The sequence below is a fragment of the Pseudomicrostroma glucosiphilum genome (assembly GCF_003144135.1).
Source record: "Pseudomicrostroma glucosiphilum strain MCA 4718 unplaced genomic scaffold BCV69scaffold_5, whole genome shotgun sequence".
Classification (NCBI taxonomy): domain Eukaryota; kingdom Fungi; phylum Basidiomycota; class Exobasidiomycetes; order Microstromatales; family Microstromataceae; genus Microstroma; species Microstroma glucosiphilum.
The window spans coordinates 707,000-728,530 of NW_020289917.1; the positions used below are offsets into that span (position 1 = coordinate 707,000).

Genomic DNA, 21,531 nt, shown 5'->3' on the forward strand with positions numbered 1-21,531 from the left:
CACACACACACACACACACACACACACACACACACACACACACACACACACACACACACACACACACACACACACACACACACACACACACACACAGAGAGAGAGAAGAAAAGCATCACTTTTGATTTTTGAGGCTGGGTAGAAGAAAAATCGATAGATGACGAGGAGAACAAGAAGGTGGGATGGAGATGAAGAGCAGATCGAACACAGTGGGTTTCAGTTATCCACGCATGTCTTCCGCGGAGCCATTTTCGAGTATCAAAGCACGGTGGGAAGAAAAAGGGGGGAAAGCAGAGTATCCAAGTGTCCAAGAGGGTAGAAGGTTGGGAAAGGAACTCTACTATAGAGGTGAAAACCACACTGGCGGACCATCGACGAGCCTGACCCTTGGAGCATAGGAGGCTCTCACGGAGGCTGGACAATCGAGGGGCGTCACCGAGCCATGGGATCACATGGTATGATTGGAGCAAAGATGGAGCGCAGCCGCTGTTATGTGAGGAAAGGGACAAAGAAAGAACCTGACGCGGCAATGTAGGTTTGGATAGTAGAAAGAGGATGATGAGGCAAAGAAGAAATTGTCCTTGATGTCCGAAATACAGGAGAGTCCACTTTTCATGGGGGCATGTACAGTGAAAGTGTCTCTGACCGACATGGAGCTGCGTGATGCGTTGAAGCCTGATCTGTGACGAGATTTTGTATAGTCGCTTGCTGAAGACGAACAACCTGATTACCGAGCACTTGAGATGTAGAAATGTAGCTGCTGTGATGATTCAGCTGGGTTTGACTACATTCAGACCTGGGATACCCCACCAACCGGTCTTCCGGGCACGCCTCTCCTGCCGTTCCCACCAGCCACGGGCTGAGCAAACTGTCCAGGCTGAGAATTCTCGTACATGGAGATCAAACTTTCCTCATCTGATCTCTGATTCGAGCCGTGCAGGAGAGGAGTAGGGCTCGCCGACGATTGGTACGATTGGTACGAGGCATGCGAGCTGTGGCCGTAGGATGGGGTAGGTGAGCCGAAACCGCCACCTACGGCCCCGCCAGGGTAATCCGGTACTGGCCAGGGCTTGGGGGCCGAAGTGGGCTGTGCAGCTGCTGGCCTGATCATGCGTGATCGACCATAGTTGGCTGATGATGGCTCTGTAGTCGCTCCCGCTCCCCTGTGGGTGTGCTGTTGCGACCAGTGATTTGCGGTGATGTAATGGCCCTCCTTGAGCGGCGCGGCTGCATTGGAAGACACACGGGCCGAATACAGAGGGGATCCTTGTCGCCTTGGTTGTTGTGGTTGTTGCTGCTGTTGCTGTTGTGCTGCTGAGAGAGGATGAGCGTTGGCAGGGAGTAGAGCGCTCGAGTCCCCTGGCACAGCGTATTGTGGTGCGGTAGCAGAGCCACGGGCTGCCTCGGCCATTTGAGCAGCTGAAAGATACTCATCGTCGAGGAGGCCAATGGTGGAATTTCGCCGACTTTGATCCGGAGTAGAATCAGCATGGGAGCTGATCTCTAGAGGGTGTTGACGTCGTGCGATGGGCCCACCTCCTGCATCTGCCGAGTTGTATACTCCTCCGGGATTCAACTTTACAATACCGCCAGAGTGAGTCCGGTGCAGGGTGAGGTTGGTCCCACGGTAGAGACTACTCTTTCTTTCCAAAGACTTTCGACCATGGTCGCCTGACGTGCGACTATAGTCTGCTCCACTGATCGGACGACGATGCGCAGACGGCGCATGTGCATCCCGGTAACCGCTACGCCGTTGGTTTTGTGCATAGTTTGAACCCGGTCTATTGGACTTTGTCCAGTCGCCAGAGGTACGCGAGCCATACGTGTCTGTTGATGCCATGCGTCCGGTATTGGCAAGAAAGGGAAGGTCGCGCATCGAGGAAAAGGAGCTATAGCTCGTCTCGGCCATGTTGCTCCTTGTGAAGGAACTGCCGCTGTAGCCTCTTGGTCCTGATCCGAGCATCTTCGACCCTCTGTGAGGCTTGTAGAGTGTATCAGAGCCAGAACCCGATGCCTCTGAGGTAGGGCTCGAAATGGGTGCACCCGCGTCAGAAGGGCGGGCATCGGTATTGAGGGCAGAGGTGGAGATTCCGGGACTGATGTGACCCGAGTGGCCACCTCGTACTCTGAGATCAGTCTTTGCCTTTGCCCTCTCCTGCATAACATGTTTCGAGGTGGGCATGTGAGACTGCAAGATGACATAGACGAGGGCTACTACGGCGACACCCAGACCGCCACAGACGAGAACAATGGCGCCTTCTGGTACCTTGCCATCTATGAGTACGGTGTCTGCATCGGCACCTGTTGTATTGGCCCTCTTGGTGATGACTTCGGCTAATGCAGTGGGAGCATTTGCTAGTGCCATGGTTGAGACGATGGCCACGACGACTGCTTTGGCAGAGTAAGTTCTTGCTGCCATCCGGTCTGAACGGCGCCTATGTAAGATCATCCTGACGTCCGCAATTGGCACGTCGAGGAGGGGCAAAAGTGGAAAAGGGAAGGAGGGTAGGAGGGGCCTCGACAGAAGTGTGAGATTGTATCCGGTGTTCTCTAGGCGTAGTCGTGGTTGCAAAGAAATGTAGAGTAGAAGGAGAGGGGGGATCCAGGCGGTGCAAGGGGTCCAGCGCGAGACGGCGATGCAGTGATCGGAGAAGACGCCGGAAATTCCTTGGCAGGAGGACGACTACTCAGCGAGTGGTTCCGCCTGAATAGAGTCTACCTAGAGTAGCTCTCAGCACGATGTTGGGCTCCGAGGAGGATGATAGTGATAGATACCCTTGAGCGTATGCTGAGGGTAGGAGATGGTAAAAGTAGAATGGTTGGCTTGGGTTTGGCCCTGGTTGGTTGGTGACTTAATGGGCCTGGGGGGTGGGCGAGTGGGTGTGGTGCCGAATCGGCGAAGGAACGACCGATCCGGTCGATGGATTGCTTCTGGTCTCTGTCCAGGCGCCGGCGGAGGGGCGTGGCAGGCAGGGCAGACGACGAGGCCGTCGCGTGGTGGTCCCTCTGACGCAACCCTTTCCCCCGCGCCGTCGCCCCCATCGACGTTGGCTGTGATTTCAGGTACAGGGACTTGCATCCAGGGGCGTGTGGCCTGTCACTGCCAACTGGCGCTGCTTGAAATGCATCCCATTCACCTCACCACGCCGGCTTGGCTTGGAGCCCCGATGCCCCGAGGCTGAGCTGAGCTGAGGCGGAAGACAAGCGCTGCCGTAGGGGGGGGGGGGGCACTGTGCCAGTGCTGGTGCTGTGCGGGCGGCCATTGTTCTTTTTTGGCGGCGAATTCTGGACCAACTCCTATTCTGCCTCGGCGGCATCTCCCGCACCTTCTGAGACTGACGGTAGCGGCCAGTCCGCCCGCCGGGCCAGGCTAGGGAGCGTGTGAGATTGTGGGTGAACTACTCCAGCCACACACCAACCAGCAGACGCAGGCAACAGAGCCACGGCCGGCACGGCATCCCCTTCCATCGCGGCACGCCTACCCACACACGCATACATACATGCATACATGCATACACACACACACACGCACACACACACCTACACACAGGAACAGCTCCTCTTCTCTTCTCCCTTCTCCATTCCCAAGCGAGAGTCAAGATGGAGACGGCATATGCATCCTCCAAGCCTCCCTCACACCAACGGAGCAAGCAGAGGTCAGCTAACAAAAGACAGACATCGCGATCGCAGTCAAGAGCAAACTCAGGGTCTCTCTGTGTGTGTGTGCGAGAGTGTGTGTGCGGGGAATGGAAAAAGGGGTCGACGGGACGAGAATAGCGGTGCAGGCGGGTTCCTTGCGCGGCTTGATTATCGGCAGGCTCCACTGGCACTGGCAGAGGGCGACTTACTCGAACCTCGCTAATAACCCTCCTCTCCCTCCGTCCAAGGGATACCGCCGCACACCACCCTACCGAGGGCACCGCTCTGAGTCGTCGTCGTCGTCCTTCTGAAAGCCAAGGGGGGATGTTGGAAACAGTGTGCGTATGCCTCTGAAATCCAAGCTTCGTGTCCTTGGCGGGGAGGGTGAAAAATAAGCCGATAGGCTCAGGGCTTAATCAAAAAAAGCAAAAGCAAAAGCAATCGGTCTACAAACAGCAACCACCGACCGGCGGGACCGCACGCCATGTCTCTCCCTTTCCGGCGGATCAGGTGAAGCCTCCGTCGCCGTCGGCTCCACGAGGGCCGATCCGAGCGCCGGGCTGAGACAGCGCTGGGCCTCTGAATTGATCACGGCCTGTGCTTTAGTGGACTGAAAATCATCACATCACATTGGATAGAGAGAGAGAGAGTGCAAACGATGAATTGTTTCTGATTCAATAATGAATGGATTGGATGGGTTCGATGTTGTATGAATAGACGACCGGAGGATATTCACAATGCAAAAGAGGTAGATGAATCAAGGATGGTGGGTGCCAAGGCTGGGCACGCAGATGACATCTAGGGCTCGAGAAGAGGAGGAGGAGGGGGACAGGGCACCGCTTGCCGATTTCCCATTCACCCGCCAACCTACCGCGCCAATACCAACTTCCCGCGTCTAGACCGCAATTGTCCGTCCACTACCGTCGATGAGCTCACCAAAGAGACCTTGAGCACTCTCCTCGCTCCTCATCTGGAGCATGTAGATGATACCAGTGTGCTTGCCTGCATCGCTAATCTCCACTGCCACGCCCACCTTGCCCACCCTCTCTACACCATCGGGCAGAATAATCGTCGAGACGAGCGTCTTGCGGTCGTTTTCCACCACTAGCTGACGCTCATCAGCGGGGAGGAGGTGGTACAGCTTCAGTCGGGCGTTGCCGAGGGACTTCCACTGCGCATGGCTCTGCTTGATGTACAGTCGACACCTCATCTGTGCCGAAACGGTAGAAGTGGTAGGTCCCGTAGGCTTCAAGACAGGACTGCTGGGTGGACTGTAGTCCGGAGTACCCTTGAGATCTCCATCCCTCATCATCTCAGAAGGGAGCTTGTAGCCGCCACCACTCTTTCCACTCGATGCTGAACGAGTTCGAGCGACTGGTGCATTGGCAGCATTCCTGGCCTGCTCGCGAAGATTGGGAGCTGAAGGATGGCGCGATGGCTCTCGATGCTGCGGGGCCGAGAGCTGTCCTCCCATACCCAGGGCCTTGGGGGGCGATCCCGATGCCCCCGGTCCTCCCGCTCGTGGGCCTTGTGGGCCAGGGAAGGGAGATGCCCTTCCGCCGGCCATCGAAAGCGGCGTGTCTGAGCGGCTGCCCATAGGCGAGGGGTTCAATCTGGGCGGGCCCAGGTTCCCGTCCATGAGACTGTGGGCCTTTCCAGGCGGGGGAAGCGGTGGTCGCATCATCATCCCACCATTCACGTTAGGGCCCCCCAGATGAGGGGAACTCTTGGGGATCGGCGCAGGTGGGAAGGGGCCACCGTTCATTGATCGCCCTGAGGAGGAAGATGAAGGAGGATGAGGAGGTCCCATAGGCGCTGGCCTCATCGGTGGTCCACCCATAAAAGGACGTCCGAAGATGGAGCTCCCCCCTCCATTTGGTGCAGACGACAACGAGGCATCAGACGTCGAGATGGGCGATGCAACACGGGCAAGACCCGGCACGCTTGAGCTTGACAAGCCACGTGCACCTTCCATAGAGCCAGCACTGTGAGGAGGAGACGTTGATTGTGAAGGTCCGGCTCTGCCAAAGGCGGGCGTCGAAGGGGCCGCAAGACGGAAGTCCTGCTGCTGCTGTTGCTGTGCCCCTTGCAGATTTGGCCAGCTTCCTGGCACCAATGCGCCTGGCCCTGGACTCCCTATCTCTGGAGAAGACAGGCCGAGTCCTTTGATGAGAGCGGGCCCTGCCTGGATTGGGGCACCGCCAAGAGGTGAAGGACCTGAAGCTCCTGGAATTTGCACCTTTGGTGCCAGATTCGAAGCAAAGGTATGGCAGTCCTCGAAAGCGGCGAGCCAAGTTTCCTTCTCCTCCCTCGAAGTCATGTGTACCTTCAGGGTCTCTTTCTTCAGAATGGTGATCAGGAGCGCATTGCCAGGGCCAGCCGCGTCGACCACCTTCAGGTGCTTGCCGGCCAGGGGAGGGAAGAGCAACCACATTGCTTCTGGACCCAAGTTCCTCTCGCTTCTCTCACTAGGCGTCATTCGATCGCAGACCAAGAACAGATCGGTGAGGAGGTAGATGTGACCTCTGCGCCATGTCGTCTCTTGACCGGTTGACAGCGGAACAAAGTCAATCACAACGTCTGCCGACCTCCTCAGTTCTCGCTTGAATGGCAGAGTCGGAGGATTGATTCTCAGCTGGCACTTCTTTGGCTTCATGGAGAATATGTCAAGCACCCTGTCCACAGCGAGCGTCCGTTCCAGATCATCCGCAGGATAGAGACCGACGGTGCTGACAGGTGAGACAGTCTCGGATTGCGTGCCAGGAGAAGACTCCGAAGGTGCTGATGTCATCAATGGCGGCGGACGAACCTGTTGCCCAATCATAAGTGGACTCAGAGGCGCCTCAGCGCCGCCAGGTGTCGAAGGGACATCCAGGTTGGCCAGTGAAGTGTTGGAGAAATCGAGCTTGCCGAGCTTGGCCGCCAGACTGTTCCCAGGCTGCGTTGAAGCGGTTCCGACGGCGGTGTAGCTGGTGGAGGACGCGGACGATGTGGCTGGTGTCGGCTTGGCGGTGGGCTCGGCAGGCCGCACCTTATCTATCTTGAAGGTTGCAGTCACCGGAGAGTGATCCAACACTCCCATGCTGATCTTCTTCGTCGACTTTTCCAGTAGCTCGTCCAGCTTGTCATTGGCTCCGACGAGCAATTTGTGATCGCTCCTGCCCGGATGTGTGCTCTTCAGAAGGCGCGAGTAGAGCTTCTTGTAGTACTTGAGCCTAATCTCGGGCAATGCGAAGAGGGAATCCAATGTCCACACCTCGCTGGGTGACCGCTTCCTGTCCGAAAAGACCACTGGTGTACCGTCTGCATTCGTGGACGATGAGATCTCCCCGAGCAGCTCCGGCAGCTTCGTGTTCTTCTGTACACTAGACCAATTGTCAAAACCTGCAAAGTAGTTCTCGCAGTACCGCGCGTATGGCACTTCCAAGTCATCGATCCACCGCATCAAAAGATCACCAAGAGCACGAGGAGAAGACGGACTAGGTCCAATCTCTTTGAGCGATTTCAGGAACGATCTGTTCACTCGGTAGATAGCCTCGATATTCCGGAACATGGTGTCCAATTCAGGAGGAGGGAAGTTCGTTCTGCTCCAGGCCGCGGCGACTTTCTGCAGGGCGATACGAGGCAACCGTGTAGGCTCCGTGAGTCAGAGAAACCCAGCGCGACCAATGCCGCAACGCAATCAGATACTCACCCGGATGATCTTGCCCAGCTCGGCTACATAGGCGGTCTCAGTCTCTATCAGGTCCTGCAGAGGATTGGTCTTCTTCCCGGCTTTACCCTTCACCGGGCTGTTTTCCGCACTGTCGCTCTCGAGGTTCATGAGTGCGCTCACATCACCAGCGGTAGATGGTGTCGGCTTTCCAGCCTCAGTCCCCTCGGACCCAGAAGACCCAGTTGCGAACCCACTCATTCCGAGATTGGGACTCTTTAATTGGTCGGAATACGCAAAGGCCGACTGAGATGCTCTCGCGCTGGATTCCAAAGAAGTCCTCTGACTTGCGCCCTTATGGTCAAAGGATTCGTTTGGTGTGGTCAAGGGCGTGGAAGGGCTTGTTGAGACACCAGAAGTGCTAACGGTAGAACCTCCAGACCCTCTGGCGACAGGAGGGAGATACCGGCTGTTTGATGCTGTGCTGTTGTTTGAGTCCCTGCGAGGATCGGTAGACGCCGAGGAGGGGGAGGATGTGCGGATCTGCCGATGGCTGTAGTAGGACGACGGGCCTTCCGTTGAGCTGGACGAGGAAGGGGAGAACAATTGCGTCTGAAGAGCTGCCAGCCCTCCAAAGTTGGCAGTATTACTCATGGATGATGGAGGAGCCAACACTGCTACTCCGGACTGCCCTGCTCCTGGAGGCGACTGAAGCGGAGGCGGTCTGCGAAAGGGAGGAGATGCAGAGATCACTGACGCAGCAGGTGAGGAAGAATGATATGGATAGGGGCGAGCAGGCCTCTGGGAAGGCGATCCTTGTTGAGGCAAGAAGGGTAGCGGTCTATAACGGAGGTGCGCCTCGTTGGAGAATCTACCGTTCTGCAGCGATGGATGTCCTCTCGCGAGATCAATCGACAAGCTCTTGTGAAGGGCTGCTGGGTGAGACAGAGGGGGTGGGCGCGGAACGAGCTGGCCAGGTATGAGGGGTCCCGAATAGAAAGTTTGAGGTGCAGGAGGTGCCGGTGACTGGGAAGGGTGGGGACGTGCCGGTAGGAAGCCGTTGTGTGGGCGAAATGGCGACGCTGAAGGGTACTGCCGTAGGCCTGCTGGAGAATCAGGAGAAGAGTCGAAAGAAGGGAGTCTGGAAGGAGGGAGGCTAGAAATAGAGGGCCTCTGTGCGTGGTGTTGATCCTGTTGGTGGTACATCACCGCAAAGGGGGGAAGCAGAGGGGCGACGAGGAGGAGAGATTGAGGTGATGGTTAGTAAAGTCAGGCCTGGTAGTAGACGTGCATGTACGCCTTGGCACAGTTCCATTGCCATCACGGCCCCCTTGCGCCCTGGGAGGTCAAGCGCTCCGCGGCATTGCCGTTCCTGACTGCTACTGCTGTCGTGCCGGCGGCAGTTCATTAACCGGGCCCTCTTTACATCCTGCTCCGTCACCTACTTGTTCTGTCTGAGCAGAAGCAAGGCTATCCGTAATGCTTCGTCCTCCAACTCACCTCGAACGTTGGCCTATGATCAGCTCGTGACAGCGATGTCTAATCAGTAGAAGCAGAAGTGAACACCAAGACCGGATCGCGCGTTTGAGGGCGGTCTGGTGTATGTGATGCCAAGAAGAGAAAGAAAACAGTCTGTCGAAGGCGTCTGGTATATTGAGGAAGCCCGAGATTGATCGCAGATCACGATTCGGGAATTGTCTAAAAGGAAAAGGCGGACGTGACAGTGCGGGTCTAGCTCGATGATGTCCGTTCTTCTAGTAAGGTGAACGGTTGAGCTGTGAGGGTCAAGGCGACCAATGGTATCGATGCAGGAAATCCGTTGTGGCAAAGAGGGTGGGTGAGTGAGAGAGAAAGGTAAAGAGGGAAATCGGATCTCGTCGAGGAGCGACGACGAGGTGTGAGATTGCAAAGTAAGGAAGAGGAAGGGCGTCTCACTGCTCATCGTCCCAACGGAACAAACACCAGCCGGCAGCCGTGGGCCTTCCTGGTCGTCTCGTCTGCCTGTCTCTCTGCCGCGTCTGTCTGGGCCTCTCGCGATTGTGTGCGTGTGTGTGTGTGGGCGTGTGCATCCCGCCTGCTTGGCCGCCTGCCCTCGTCGGTGACTTCTTCAGGGGCCAGGCAGGGCAGCACACGAGGAGCGCAAGACTCGCCGCCGCCGCCCAACACGTTCGGCCGGCAGGCAGCCTGTCCGAAATCAACACGCGACGCCACGGAATGGACGCAGCAGCAGCAGCAGCAAGCAAGCCCGCCTTCCGCGCCGTACCACCCGCCTGTCCCCTCAACCGGTCCGACTTCAACGTCGGCTGGCTTGTCAAGGGCCCATGCCCGCGGAGCATTCGCCGCCGACATCGACATCCATGTCAAAGGTCATGCTTCTAGAATTCTACGCCACTGATGACGATGGTCGATGCCCTTTTGATCGCCGAAGCTGTGACTAGTGTACATTGCGAGCACTCGCTTGACCCTCTCCCTGCAGAGGGCCCCTTTCCCTGACCCCTCTCTTCCCCACTTTCTCCAGCTCTCACATGCCGACAATCCCTAGAGTGACTCTTGCTTGCCGTCCTCCAGCTTCGATGCCCAATACGCCTTACCAAATGTCGCAGCTACGATAAAGGGGAAGATGATCGTGGCATCACAGTACACCTTGACGCTACGTCCGCCCCTTTCCGCCGACTTGATCTTGCCCCAGGAGATGGCCTCGTCAGGACGAGCCCCCGAGTCTGAACCGTCGAACTCTTGGCCAGTGTTGATGTACACGGCATAGTCCGCTCCGTTGCGCTGAGGGAGTGTCAGGGCAAACCACCGCGAGACGCATCAGATTTCATTCGCTCCCCTTGCCAGCCTACGTATAGAGCTTCTGGTCACTCACAAAGAGCATAGCATTCGCTATTTGATGCTTGCACACCCCTCCGCCCAGAACGATCATGCCCGCCTTGCGAGACTTGACGCTCATATCGTTCAGGCGGCGAATGTCCTTGACCAGGTCCACTACCAAGCCGGGAGACTTGTACGAGTGAAAGTACAGCATGTCTCCCAATGAGCCGTCGGTCAGAGCGGGGCAGAAGACCGGGATTCCATTCTACAGCAGCGAGAGGAGAGGATTGACGTGAGATGGTTATCCTTTGCAAGCCAGCCAGGATTATACTTCTCCTTTGACTCACCTTTGCTGCCCAGTATAGAACACTCCGCTCATCGTCAATCTCTTTTCCCAGCCTCTCGCATATCCGACTTGGCGACCAGGCATTCTCAACATCATCCCCTTGCTCCTCCCTCATCTTCTCCAAGATGGGCATGACCCAATCCTCGAACTTGCAGTAGTTATCGTTCGGAACTACAAGGTTGCCAATCCTGTTCATGCCCTTCTTCCGGAGCTCTGATCCATCCAGATGGAAGTCAGCCATATAAGTCGGACCGAGACACTTGATGATGTCCTCCTCTACTCCTCCGGCAGTGGTGACAATGGCATGCACAAACTTGTGCTTGACCAGGAAGAGGATCACTTCGCGCAGGCCGGAGGAGATGAGGTTGGAAGTGAAACCCAGAAAGATGTTGCATTTGACCTGAGAGCGAGCAGTCTCTGATTGCAGGTCGTCTGGATCTGTGGGCAACACAGGCTCATCTGATAACCTCCAGCGACGCTGCGAGCAGAGCCAAGGTAGGAACGTCAGTGCGGGCTCGAATCGAGCGTGAGTGCTGCCCGCTCTCGTATAACTCACCATCTGCTCGATGATCTCCACTGCCTTGTTCACACCCGAGGCTTGAAACCCTACTCTTCCAAATGCAGAGATGAGACTCTCAACATTCTGGGGCTGGTCAAAGTCTGGCCCTCGTACTTGTTCGTACGAGTCAGGAACGGGGGCGGAAGCGACGAAGAGGGACGCTGTGGCTTCCGCAGGAGGAGCTGCTCCTGTGCCGTTACTCCCTGTAGAATGGCCAGCTGGTTGCACCGAAGAAGATGGTCCCAAGTCCTCCGTCATTGCCCGACAGTGTCTGTGCAGTCCGAGGTGAGTTTTGATCGGTCTCAAAGGCAATGAAGATGGTCAGACAGGCAAGCGTAGTATACCTCCCCTTCCGTTCTGTGCGGAAGGAGCACAAATTCTTCTCTCCACTCCGAGTTGCTCGAGGCGAAGCTGCTTCCGTGCGGCTGGGCAGCTTCTACCATCACCCAAGGGCCACTCACACCAACAGATGGCGGCGACAGAAGCTTCGGCCTTTGCAGGCCAGGTACAGCCCCGGGACATCTTCGTGTCTGCAGCGGCCAATCGCTACTCTCACGCAGCAGATTGGGGGAGCATACAGCCAGACGGAGATGGTGGAAGGATCAGCGTCCTGGCGTACGGATCGCACAGGAGCGTTGCCTTCGCATACAACCTAGGCGTGAGTATCTCGCAGCAAAGAGGCACGATCAAAGAGATGCTTGATGCTCAATGCTGAAATCTCTGTACAATGCCTGCGCTGCCTGGCAGGAGTCGGACTCTTCATATCGCGGCCTCTCGCAGCTTCTGCCCACTCCTTTCTCGAGCCCGATCACCACGCTCAAATTCATTGCAACATCACTTCCTCACGCTATTGCATTTGTCGCTGGAGCTGGCAATGGACAAGCAGCTATCTGGGTTGGAGAAGTGGACGGCAACTCGCAAGCCAAGTCGGACGGGCTTTGGAAGCCGATCCAATGGCGCCTGGCTGTACCTTTGGCTGGCATGAATCCACAGTCGCAGAGCTCTTCCGCTGAGAGGCAGAGTGGAACGGTACAAGCAATCGGCGTCCTGAGATCGCAGGGACAGCCTGCGGGAATTGAGACTACCCTGGTTGCGATCGGAACGTCCGACGGTACCATTTCCATCTGGTCCGTGGATCTCACACATCGGACCGGGGACGAGTCCTCCCCTCCTGCACTGCTGCAAACCATAGATGCCAGTCGCAAGGGTCTAGATACCGCCCTTCCCCTTGACATCGCCATCACTGCTCTACCAATTGCCCACGGAGAGATTGGTGCATTCACTGCTACATCGCCCCTTCTCATGGCCACAGCCTCGACAGATCGCAAGATTGTCTTCTGGCTGAGCGATGGCAACGAGGGCGTGAGCTTCCGCAAGGTCCTCACATTGAGCGGCCATGACGACTGGGTGAGGTCATTGGACTTCTCTGCATCCTTTCCGGTAGCAAATGACAGACAAGTAGAGCTAGCGAGCGGCAGTCAAGACGGCTCTGTGCGTCTGTGGAGGATAAGGCCACACGCCGAAGCAGCTGCCACTGGGTCGGATGCGTTCGATGTTCTCGCAAAGCAACTGGAAGACGAGGCTAGCCAGCAGAATGACGCAACAGGCAGCTCACTATCGAATAAGGTTCACGCCTTTGGAACCTCAATGGGTACGTGGGCAGTCAGCTTCGACGCCCTTCTGACCGGCCACGAATCATGGGTCACCGGAGTTCGATGGCAACCTCCGATTCTGTCTCTCGATGACAAGACCGATCAACCAGCCGCTTTGCTCTCCTCGAGTGTAGACAACAGTATCATTCTCTGGACGCCCTCAGTCTCGAGTACGACCAGTACCAAGAGTCGACTGATCTACCCCTCGCTATCCAGTAAGGATGCCACCTCATCGCTTTGGCTGCCTTCACAGCGCTTTGGAGAATTGGGAGTCGCAGGAGCTGGCGCTTTAGGTATGTTCGGGGCACTCTGGACGCCCAATTGGCATTCATCTGGCTCGAAACAGCTCATCCTGTCGCATGCTTGGGCCGGCGCCATCCACCTCTGGGGCTTTGACGAGAAGAACAACAAGTGGGAGAGCGCTCCAGCTGTCACAGGCCATAGTCTGCCCGTCAAGAGTGCCCGCTGGGCACCTGAAGGCGATTGGTTCTTGACTGCCAGTCTGGATCGGACCGCAAGACTATTCGGCACATACAATCGCAAGACCAATACCGCCGCAACGCAGATAACAACGACCTCGTGGCACGAGCTTGCCCGTCCTCAGACTCATGGGTACGACATCTGTTCTGCTGCGTGGCTCGACGATCTCTCCTTCGCAAGTGCAGGCGACGAGAAGGTGGCTAGAATCTTTGCTGCCCCGCAAGGCTTCGTGCAGAGTGCTCAGAGGCTGGGATCCAAACGAAGTGCTGCCGCTCAAAAGCCTACCGCAAAGCAAAATGTCCTTGTGATGGCCTTGCCAAGCATCGGACATATACGGAATCCGCATCAGCTGCGCAACCCTATCGAGGCTGCTACGAAGGAGAGCTGTTCATCTGCTCACAAACGCCTCGTGATCCTCCTTTTCTCTCCTGCATTCGACGCTCTATCCTCGGCAAGCGCCGAGGGACCTGAAGAGACCTCGTACGATGACGTCGAGTCTTTACTACGAGGCACCTACGCCACAGCATGGGCTGCCGCCAACAAAGAGGATGCTTTGTTGCTGGACATCGACGTCCTCCTAGTAGGACAAAAAGGATTCGAGACCTCATTGCGAGCTCTTGCCGGTGACGAGAGCGGCGTCGAGCACTTATGGGCAATGGAAGCGCACTCGGACTCGCTACCCAATTCCTTGCCAAGCAAGCCTGTTTTGTTGAAGGCGAGCGCTACTGCTGAGTCTGTCAACAGGGACGAGAAAGGTCCTATACCCTCATCCTTCCCGCACCATCGGAGCATAGCACTCGGTGGTACTTTTGATCATCTCCATGTGGGACACAAGATCCTCCTCAGTATGGCTGCTCTGATTGCCACAGACCGTATTGTCGTCGGCGTGACAGGAGACTCAATGCTGGCAAAGAAGAGCAACGCCTATCTCCTCGAACCTCTGGAGGAGCGCATCGCCGCTGTCGAGAGATTCTTGACAACTTTCAGGAGTACGATGACGCCTTTGCAGCAGGACGTCGTCGAGTTGGCCGACGTCTGCGGGCCAGCAGGATCTGATGGCTCTCTAGAAGCACTTTTAGTGACTGAAGAAACGCTCTCAGGAGCCGATACCATCGCCAAGACAAGAGAAGAACGAGGCCTGGGACCGCTTGAGCGTTATGTCATTGGCGTTGTAGGAGCGGGCGGCGAGGTTGATGTCAAGGGGGATGCAGCAGAGCTTGCAGCGGCAAAGGTCGGCAGTACTGCCATTCGCAAATGGCTCTCTGAGCAGTCTCCGAAGGTACAGGCAGTGGCGCGAAGGAAGCGGCGGAGAGATCTCAAGAGACAGGGAGACCAAGCGGACGGAGCGTCTTCTCAAGCTACGAATCGACCGATGGCTGCGAGTGCTCCTGCTCTAGGCCTTTCCAACAGGGCGATATTCGAGGGCCAAGCACCACAGACGGAGACAAATGAGCTGGGCAGGCAAGTCGCTGCGCAGACGGATGAGCCCATTTCGAGTGTCTTTACGCGTCCACCGGTGGAAGAAGAGCTGCTAGTGTCCACTCTGTGGCCAGAGCTCGACAAGCTGTACGGACACGGCTACGAGCTCCTCGCCGTGGATTCCAGTCCTGACAATGGTCGCCTTACTGCTACCAGCTGCAAGTCTACCACGGCTGAGCATTCATTGGTTCGAGTGTACGACCGCGAGGACAATTGGAAGGAGATTGCCGTCCTTCCAGGCCACTCTCTAACCATCACCCGTATACGCTTCAGTCCCAATGGCAAGTGGCTCTTGACAGTCTCGCGAGATCGCTCATGGAGACTCTTCTCCCGGGAAGATCGCCAGGGGCAAGTGAGCCTCTCGCCTCGCACGCACAAAGAATCGGCGCACGCGAGGATTATCTGGGATGCGGCGTGGGCGGACGATTCGCGTACCTTTGCCACGGCAGCGAGGGACAAGGCGGTCAAGGTGTGGCGACTTAAAGCAACCATAGCTGCACCGCAGGAAGGAGAAGACGCATTTGAGCTGGTGGCTACCGTCACCAAATTGCCAGAGGCAGCGACGGCCGTCGCGTTCGATGTGGGGAATCGGCTGGCCGTCGGGCTTGAGAATGGCGACGTGCTCATTTATCAGCTCGAAGGCAGTGAGCTGCGAAAGATCGTCTCGCTGCCGCGCCACCATGGCGCTGCTGTCAATGAGCTCGCTTGGCGGTCCCAACTCGACGAAGCGCAGGACGGTCAAGAGGAGCAATCCCTACTGCTGTCGGCAGGCGAGGACGGCGCTGTACGATTGACCTCTATGTAGCGCTGAACACTCAAAGAAGTCGTCAATAGATGTTTAGAGCTGCTATTGCTAAGTCTGCCAGTGTGTATATGGTAGGGGAGAATGCCTCACAGGCCCCAGATCCTAATTGTGCCCTCATGTCCCGCCTTCTCCTCCCCAGCGTAAGCCAACAAGTTCTTTGCCGGGTTCCACGCCAGGGTATTCGTCGTCCCCGTCACGGGTAACTTGTGGAGCGTGGCCCCATTGACCGTTGATCCAATCCAGATGAAGGGATCTTCCCCACCCGCTGCAAGGAATTCACCATCGTGGGAGAAGGACAGGGCGCGGGGAGGATAGTTGAGGTTTTGACCTGCCATCCACACCGATTCGAATTCTGGAATGGACCAGCAGCCAACGGTAGAGTCTGCGCTAGCCGTTGCTAGATATCTGAGCATTTGATGGAAGCAAGGAGGGGACCCGGTTCCGGTCAGCGTAATCTCTTTTGGCGACCTGACATTCTTTCCTCTTCTCACCTTCCAAGGGGGTCAAATTGGGCGCAGAAGATCGTTGCCGTATGTGCGAGTAGCGTATATACTGACTCCCACGGGACAGTCTGTGTCAAGCTCTGTCTCGCCGCCATTGCGGGCGTCACCGCTGTGGGAGCAGCTGGTGTTGCATCGACCTTCTTCTCCTCATCCACGTCCATCGCACTTGCTCCCTCTGTCTTGCGTGTCGCTGACTCCTCTACGGCAGCCTTTGAAGCGGCTTCTTGCGCTAGAGCACTTGCGCTTTCACTTGCGACTTTTGGAGGACTGACATCATTGCTTGACCGGGAGTCCATGACTCTCACACAGCCTGTTCCAGTTGTAGCGATGAAGATGGAGCCCGAATTACTCCAGGTGATCTCATTGATCTCTTCCTTTGAGTCCGGCGGAGAAGGCTTGATAGTCCCCAGGAGCTTCCCTCCGGCCCGTACATCAATAAGGGAGATGTCGTCGTCTCTGTTTCCGACTGCTATGAGGTGTCCCTTGGGATGGAAGGTGAGGTTGATGTTCGTCCCTGGGGTCTGTGTGGTGAAGGTGGCCGTTCCGCTGCGAATATCCCACAACCTCACTGTCGAGTCTTGTCCAGCAGTCGCAAGTCTCTCTGGATGGGTAGGGTCCCAAGCAAGAGCGTCCACAGTCTCGGTATGCCCCTTGAGCTCTATGGAAGAGCGAAGCTCTAGTGATCGCTCGGGCGTCCAGACTCTCACCACCTTGTCCACGCCTGCCGAGGCCAGTCTCCTGCCATCTGTGTTCCAGCCAAGACACCGCACGCTGGCTCGGTGACCGCCCTTGATCTCCCTGGGCGGCTTGTACGCGGCAAAGTTCGGCGGTCTAAGGTCCCTGGATATGAAGAGCTGGTGGTCCTGGGAAGGAGGCTCAGAGAGCGAGACTGTCATGGTTGTTAGGAAGGTATAGCACACTGAAGGTGTTGAATAGGAGGGAGGAGCAAGTCATCGTCATCCAACGGAAAAGGCGCACTTTGCGGAAAGGGAGAAGAACCGTGCAGCAGCTTCGCCTCAGTCCTTCTCGTCTGCTCACACCTCGTATCCACACCAGCCATCGCTCATCTATCACTGAACATGACTTCGATATGATCTGCTTTCCTCTTGCTGATTCCTTCCATGAATCTCCCGCCGTGCTGCTCTCGCCGGCTGCTCTCCCTCAAGGGGTCCCGCATCCCCTCTCTTCATCGCCGAGCGGTCATCACCTGTGACCTTGCCGGGTCCCAGCCGAGCTGCAGCCGAACCCTCAGCTCACAGATAGAGGCGTACCCCAGGAAGCATGGTCGTCCTACCCTCCCGCGACTGTCTCTGGACTTCGTACTCCCCTTTGGACCGTCTAAGGACAGCCGATCACCTCTAGACTCCTCGCCTCGGCAGAGGGCCCATGTCATCTCGCGGCTCCTCTCTCTACTCGAGCGACCAGTCTCGGTTGCTGATGAGGTGTTTGCAGCCTACTCCGAAGTGCTCTCTCTGCCTAGGGGAGAGACTCTGCTTTCGCCCCAGGAGGTTGGTCTAGTCATCGACAAATTGATCACACCGAAGCGCAGGGTGGGGATCGCTACGAGGACCGCCTTTGAACGAGTGACACTAGTCCTCGAAGGCGTCAGTAGGGCTAGAGAGACACTGTTGCGATCTTCGTCCCGATCGCACGAGGCAGCTGAGTGGGAATCGCTTCTGCGAAGTACCAGGCTGCAGAATGATATGGTCAGATTGATCAGAGACAGCCATAGGACGCGAGGGACAGATGAGCTCCATCAGGTCCTCGACGTCTTGCGCAAGAGCTTCCAGTGGGAGGAAGGGTCGACAGAGCTGGATCAGGCTGGCACTGATCGCAACGCTCATACAAGCAGAAGAAGGCTAGCTGCTCGGCATCGTAATACTGCGTCTACGGACAGGGTCAGACACAACATGGTACTAGAGCTCATCTCGCGCATCGCACAGCAGCCCACCCTTCGGAATGTCGGACGCAACAGCGACCAGACGCTCGCCAATAAGACGATCACATCGCGTCTGGTGCAGGAGCTACCTCTGAAAAGACTCGTGACGTCTACATTGTCGAGACAGGAAACAAGCAATTCTCTCGAAGACATGAGTCAACTCTACTACGCCCTCTGGAATGACATGAACGCTTTTGATGACCTATCCCCTGATGCGTTTGCCTGGTCCACACGTCTGCGCTTGGAAGGCAAAATCATGCTTCAGGAGCTCTTTGCTGCGCTCAGCGACTTTCCAAAGGGACGTACCGTGAGGTCGCTCGACGAGGTGTGGGACAAGAGTCTTGCCTTCAGAGGATGGACCAGCATTCAAGCCTCGCTGAAGGAAGCGCTCTCTACAGGTGCTCTGCATTCGAGTCATGTACATCAGGTACTTTGGCTGTTCTGCCATGCTCGACTGGCGGTGAAAAAAGTCACTGCAAAGGGTGGCGATGACGTCCTCTCGGCTGTGATGACTCGTTTCCTTGGCTTCGACGCAGACGCAGTCGACGCCGTCTCGGAGCTGTACGAGACGCTGAGGTGGAACGAAGTGCAACTGGAGATGGGCAAGCTCCGCCTGTCACGATCCAGCGACGAGAGCAAGTCTATCCCCCCATCGCCTGTCAACTCGATGTTTTCGGGTGGGAGGAATGGGGTCGGCGAGACTACCAAAGACACCTGCAGTGGTCCCATAGCCACGCTCCTCGGCATTCCCGTCCCGGATCAAATGGTGACTACCGACATCACTTTCAGCATGCTCATCAGGTATTATGCCGCCATTGAAGGCGACTACGACAAGGGCTTCGAGGTGTTAGAAGACTTCAAGCAGGCCGGGCAAGAAGTAGTGGAGCCATCTTCCGCGAATTCTTCCTCGACGTCAGCTCCTCGCCAGCTACCCATGGCCATCCTCGACTCCTTCTTCCGAGCTTTTGCAGTGCACGGCGTCGCCTCAGAGGAGAGCGAGGAGGGGCAGTGGGACATCGCTGACGCACCCTCACCAGCCGCCTCGACAGCTGTGCCCGTCTCGGGCTGGAGGCTGGAGAATCTTCTCCCGTTCCTCGACGCTCTGCTCCATCGCACCGCCCCGAAGCTGCAGGCCAGGCAGATAGAGCAAGAAAAGTACGAGCGCGTCTCCTCGATGCTTTCTCTTGGACCTACAGAGGAAGGAGAGGACGAGGCACTTCGTGACCTCCTCTTCCCCACTTCAATCTCGACATCAACCTCTGCCTCGTCCTCCAGCAATCGCACCGACGGGAGTGCAGCCACTTCATATAGTGCTCAGATCCAAACGCAAGCTCCCACCCCACGACAACTTTTCACGGTACTGACTGCACTGCGCCGTTGCACGGGGGATGCGCGTCCCGATGTCGTGCTGCGCTACTGGCGTGCACTACAGGCAAAGTATGGCTTTCCTCTTGAGCAAGGGGCGCAAACTCAGCCTCAGCCTCAGCCGCGGGTGCAGGTGCAGCAGGGTGATGTAGAGGTTGGAGTAGCAGGACGAGGGGGAGTAGTAAGAGAAGGAGGAGAGGCAGAAGTAGAGACAGGGGCAGGAGCAAGGAGGTTGGCGCAGGCGACGATCAGGGCAGCAGGCGAAGCAGGTCTTACGACAGAGCAGGTAGCAGCCAGGCAGCAGCAGCAGCAGCAGCAGGATGCGGAGCATGGAGCTCAACGTGAGCACGATCGTCAGCAAGATCGCACACAAGAGGGCCGGGACGAGGGCGAGGGCAAAGGCGAGGACCATCGCTTGCACAATCGAGGTGCGGAAGAGGATTCCGACCTCGGTGCTCACAGAGTGGAGCGGGTGAATGGGCAAGGTTGGACTGGCTGGAGGATGGACAACCGATTGAAGCGGTTGATTCCCTTTTTGGAGGGGCAGGAGATCAAGATGCGTCGTGAGAGGGGGGAAGAGGGTGAGGAGTGAGAGAGATAGGGCGAGGGCGAGGGCGAGGAGCGAGAGGAGGAGGAAAAGATGGTGCAGTACAGGCATTGCAGTGATCTTTCTCCCTTGAGCGCTCCAATGCACATAAGCTTCAATGTGTAGTCACGACGTCTGGGAGTCTGTCACTACCTAGACACGGCGATAACCAGCTGACTTGCATCCCCTCAGACACATCCGCACCCCCTTTTCTGTTCTGGACGCAGCTTCACCCTCCAGAGTCTGCTCCGACTTTGCATGTCGTTACTCCGTACGAGCTGATGGAAGAAATTGGGATGGTGCTACACATGACATTTCGCAAATGAGATGATGATGATGGGAACTAGACAAGTGACGAAGCCAGACCAGGACGGTACGATGAGCTTAGTCGCTGGCAGAGGCGACTCGGGCTGTGGCAAGAAGGTAAGGAAGAAGATGGGTCAGTTCATGCAGTTCTTGAAGTCATACTGCAGCAGTCATCTACTCCAGCTTGAGGCCCTATCCCCTCCCAAGGATCTTCGACCCTCGTCCACTGCCACGACCACCAGTCATCGCTGAAACTCACTGTACACCAATTGACCGTGGTGGTGGATGACCTTCTTGATCTGTCCCTCCCTAACCAGGTGCTGGATGGCAACACGAGCGAGGGATCCGTTGATCTTCATTCGGTCGATGAGGACCGACTGAGAGATCATCTTGTAGGTGGGCACCTCCTTGAGGATCCTGTCGTAAGTGGGCTTGTCCAGGACGACCATGTTTTGGGCCTGCAGACGAGATGATGGGTGGACATGGTGGGATGTGGTGAGTAAATGTTCACGTGCTATAGATAACCCCCGACAGCCATGCGCTAGCAGCACTGCGATGCCCAACGCTCTGCCCTGCTTGCTCGTCCCTCTCAACCCTGCCTACGATTCCCCGTGCTACGAAGGGTTTCCCCACCCTGATCTGCCCAGGCGAACTGCCGATGTGATGCTCACCTTGTCCTTAACCTTTCCCTTGGACCACTTCTTCTTCTTGGACGTCTTGGACGCACTTGCGAGGATGGCTGCCTTCTTCGGTGGCATCTTGACTGTAGAGTGGGTGAGGTGAAGATATGTGGTAAGTCAATTTGAACTCTGAAGTTCGTCGAGATAGCATCACCGTCGCCATCATCATCTTCGTCATCTTCATCGTGTACATGTCCCCTCGGAACGAGCATGTGCACTGCACTCGAGCCTGGTCATCCCCTCTGGTCTCTGTGACCGTCTCTTCTTCCCCATTGCCTCCTCGACCATCCCATTATCCTCCTCGGACTGGTTCTGCCTATTGCACCGTCGCATACCGTCCCTCGACCCCGTCCCTCGACCCCGTCCCTCCGTCCTCTCCCTCAATGACCAGGCTGCTCTGTGCCCATGCTCCTTCCTGTACGATGGCGACGACGATGACGACGATGATGATGATGAAGACCTCTGACCTGTACCACGACGGCGGTGCGCAGGGGCGGGCGATACTCACAGTCTTGGGTGATGTGGTGGAAGCAGAGGGGAAGTGTCGCAGTCAGCCCGCCAAAGGTTTTAGAGGACCACTCGCCTCCGCCTCTGCCCGCCTTCGGCCATGCGCCTCAACCCCTGCGCGCTTCTCACCGCAAGCGCGGTCCCTAAAGGCTTCCGTTCCGATCTAGTCAAGGGCAGAGACTCGGAAGCGGGAAGCCTCATTGTCGGAAGGAAGGAAGC

The 21,531-nt window shown here is 56.8% G+C and overlaps 7 protein-coding genes across 7 annotated transcripts; 2 read left to right on the plus strand and 5 right to left on the minus strand.

Moving 5' to 3' along the window:
- Positions 1-453: 453 nt before the first annotated feature.
- BCV69DRAFT_173262 (hypothetical protein) lies at positions 454-2,590 on the minus strand. The gene has a single exon (XM_025489519.1). The coding sequence runs from the start codon at positions 2,447-2,449 to the stop codon at positions 791-793; it is 1,659 nt and encodes a 552-aa protein (XP_025348707.1). The 5' UTR covers positions 2,450-2,590; the 3' UTR covers positions 454-790.
- A 1,944-nt stretch (positions 2,591-4,534) lies between these two features.
- BCV69DRAFT_276951 (hypothetical protein) lies at positions 4,535-7,552 on the minus strand (the record flags this gene model as incomplete). The annotated part of the gene is made up of 2 exons (XM_025491130.1): positions 4,535-7,246; positions 7,334-7,552. The coding sequence occupies 2 exons, from the start codon at positions 7,550-7,552 to the stop codon at positions 4,535-4,537; spliced, it is 2,931 nt and encodes a 976-aa protein (XP_025348708.1).
- A 2,104-nt stretch (positions 7,553-9,656) lies between these two features.
- On the minus strand, positions 9,657-11,305 carry BCV69DRAFT_282269 (Deoxyhypusine synthase). Its single transcript, XM_025492299.1, has 4 exons — positions 11,008-11,305; positions 10,453-10,929; positions 10,161-10,370; positions 9,657-10,069 (listed from the first exon to the last, which is right to left on the minus strand). The coding sequence occupies exons 1-4, from the start codon at positions 11,266-11,268 to the stop codon at positions 9,830-9,832; spliced, it is 1,188 nt and encodes a 395-aa protein (XP_025348709.1). The 5' UTR covers positions 11,269-11,305; the 3' UTR covers positions 9,657-9,829.
- A 114-nt stretch (positions 11,306-11,419) lies between these two features.
- Positions 11,420-15,778, plus strand: BCV69DRAFT_293444 (WD40 repeat-like protein). Its single transcript, XM_025493837.1, has 2 exons — positions 11,420-11,668; positions 11,758-15,778. The coding sequence occupies exons 1-2, from the start codon at positions 11,480-11,482 to the stop codon at positions 15,424-15,426; spliced, it is 3,858 nt and encodes a 1,285-aa protein (XP_025348710.1). The 5' UTR covers positions 11,420-11,479; the 3' UTR covers positions 15,427-15,778.
- BCV69DRAFT_312050 (WD40 repeat-like protein) lies at positions 15,513-16,868 on the minus strand (the record flags this gene model as incomplete). Its single annotated transcript, XM_025494895.1, has 2 exons — positions 15,918-16,868; positions 15,513-15,831 (listed from the first exon to the last, which is right to left on the minus strand). The coding sequence occupies exons 1-2, from the start codon at positions 16,823-16,825 to the stop codon at positions 15,513-15,515; spliced, it is 1,227 nt and encodes a 408-aa protein (XP_025348711.1). The 5' UTR covers positions 16,826-16,868.
- A 98-nt stretch (positions 16,869-16,966) lies between these two features.
- On the plus strand, positions 16,967-19,926 carry BCV69DRAFT_282271 (hypothetical protein). Its single transcript, XM_025492300.1, has one exon. The coding sequence runs from the start codon at positions 17,051-17,053 to the stop codon at positions 19,823-19,825; it is 2,775 nt and encodes a 924-aa protein (XP_025348712.1). The 5' UTR covers positions 16,967-17,050; the 3' UTR covers positions 19,826-19,926.
- A 187-nt stretch (positions 19,927-20,113) lies between these two features.
- On the minus strand, positions 20,114-21,321 carry BCV69DRAFT_282273 (ribosomal protein S25). Its single transcript, XM_025492301.1, has 3 exons — positions 20,797-21,321; positions 20,385-20,583; positions 20,114-20,229 (listed from the first exon to the last, which is right to left on the minus strand). The coding sequence occupies exons 1-3, from the start codon at positions 20,881-20,883 to the stop codon at positions 20,204-20,206; spliced, it is 312 nt and encodes a 103-aa protein (XP_025348713.1). The 5' UTR covers positions 20,884-21,321; the 3' UTR covers positions 20,114-20,203.
- Positions 21,322-21,531: the final 210 nt, after the last annotated feature.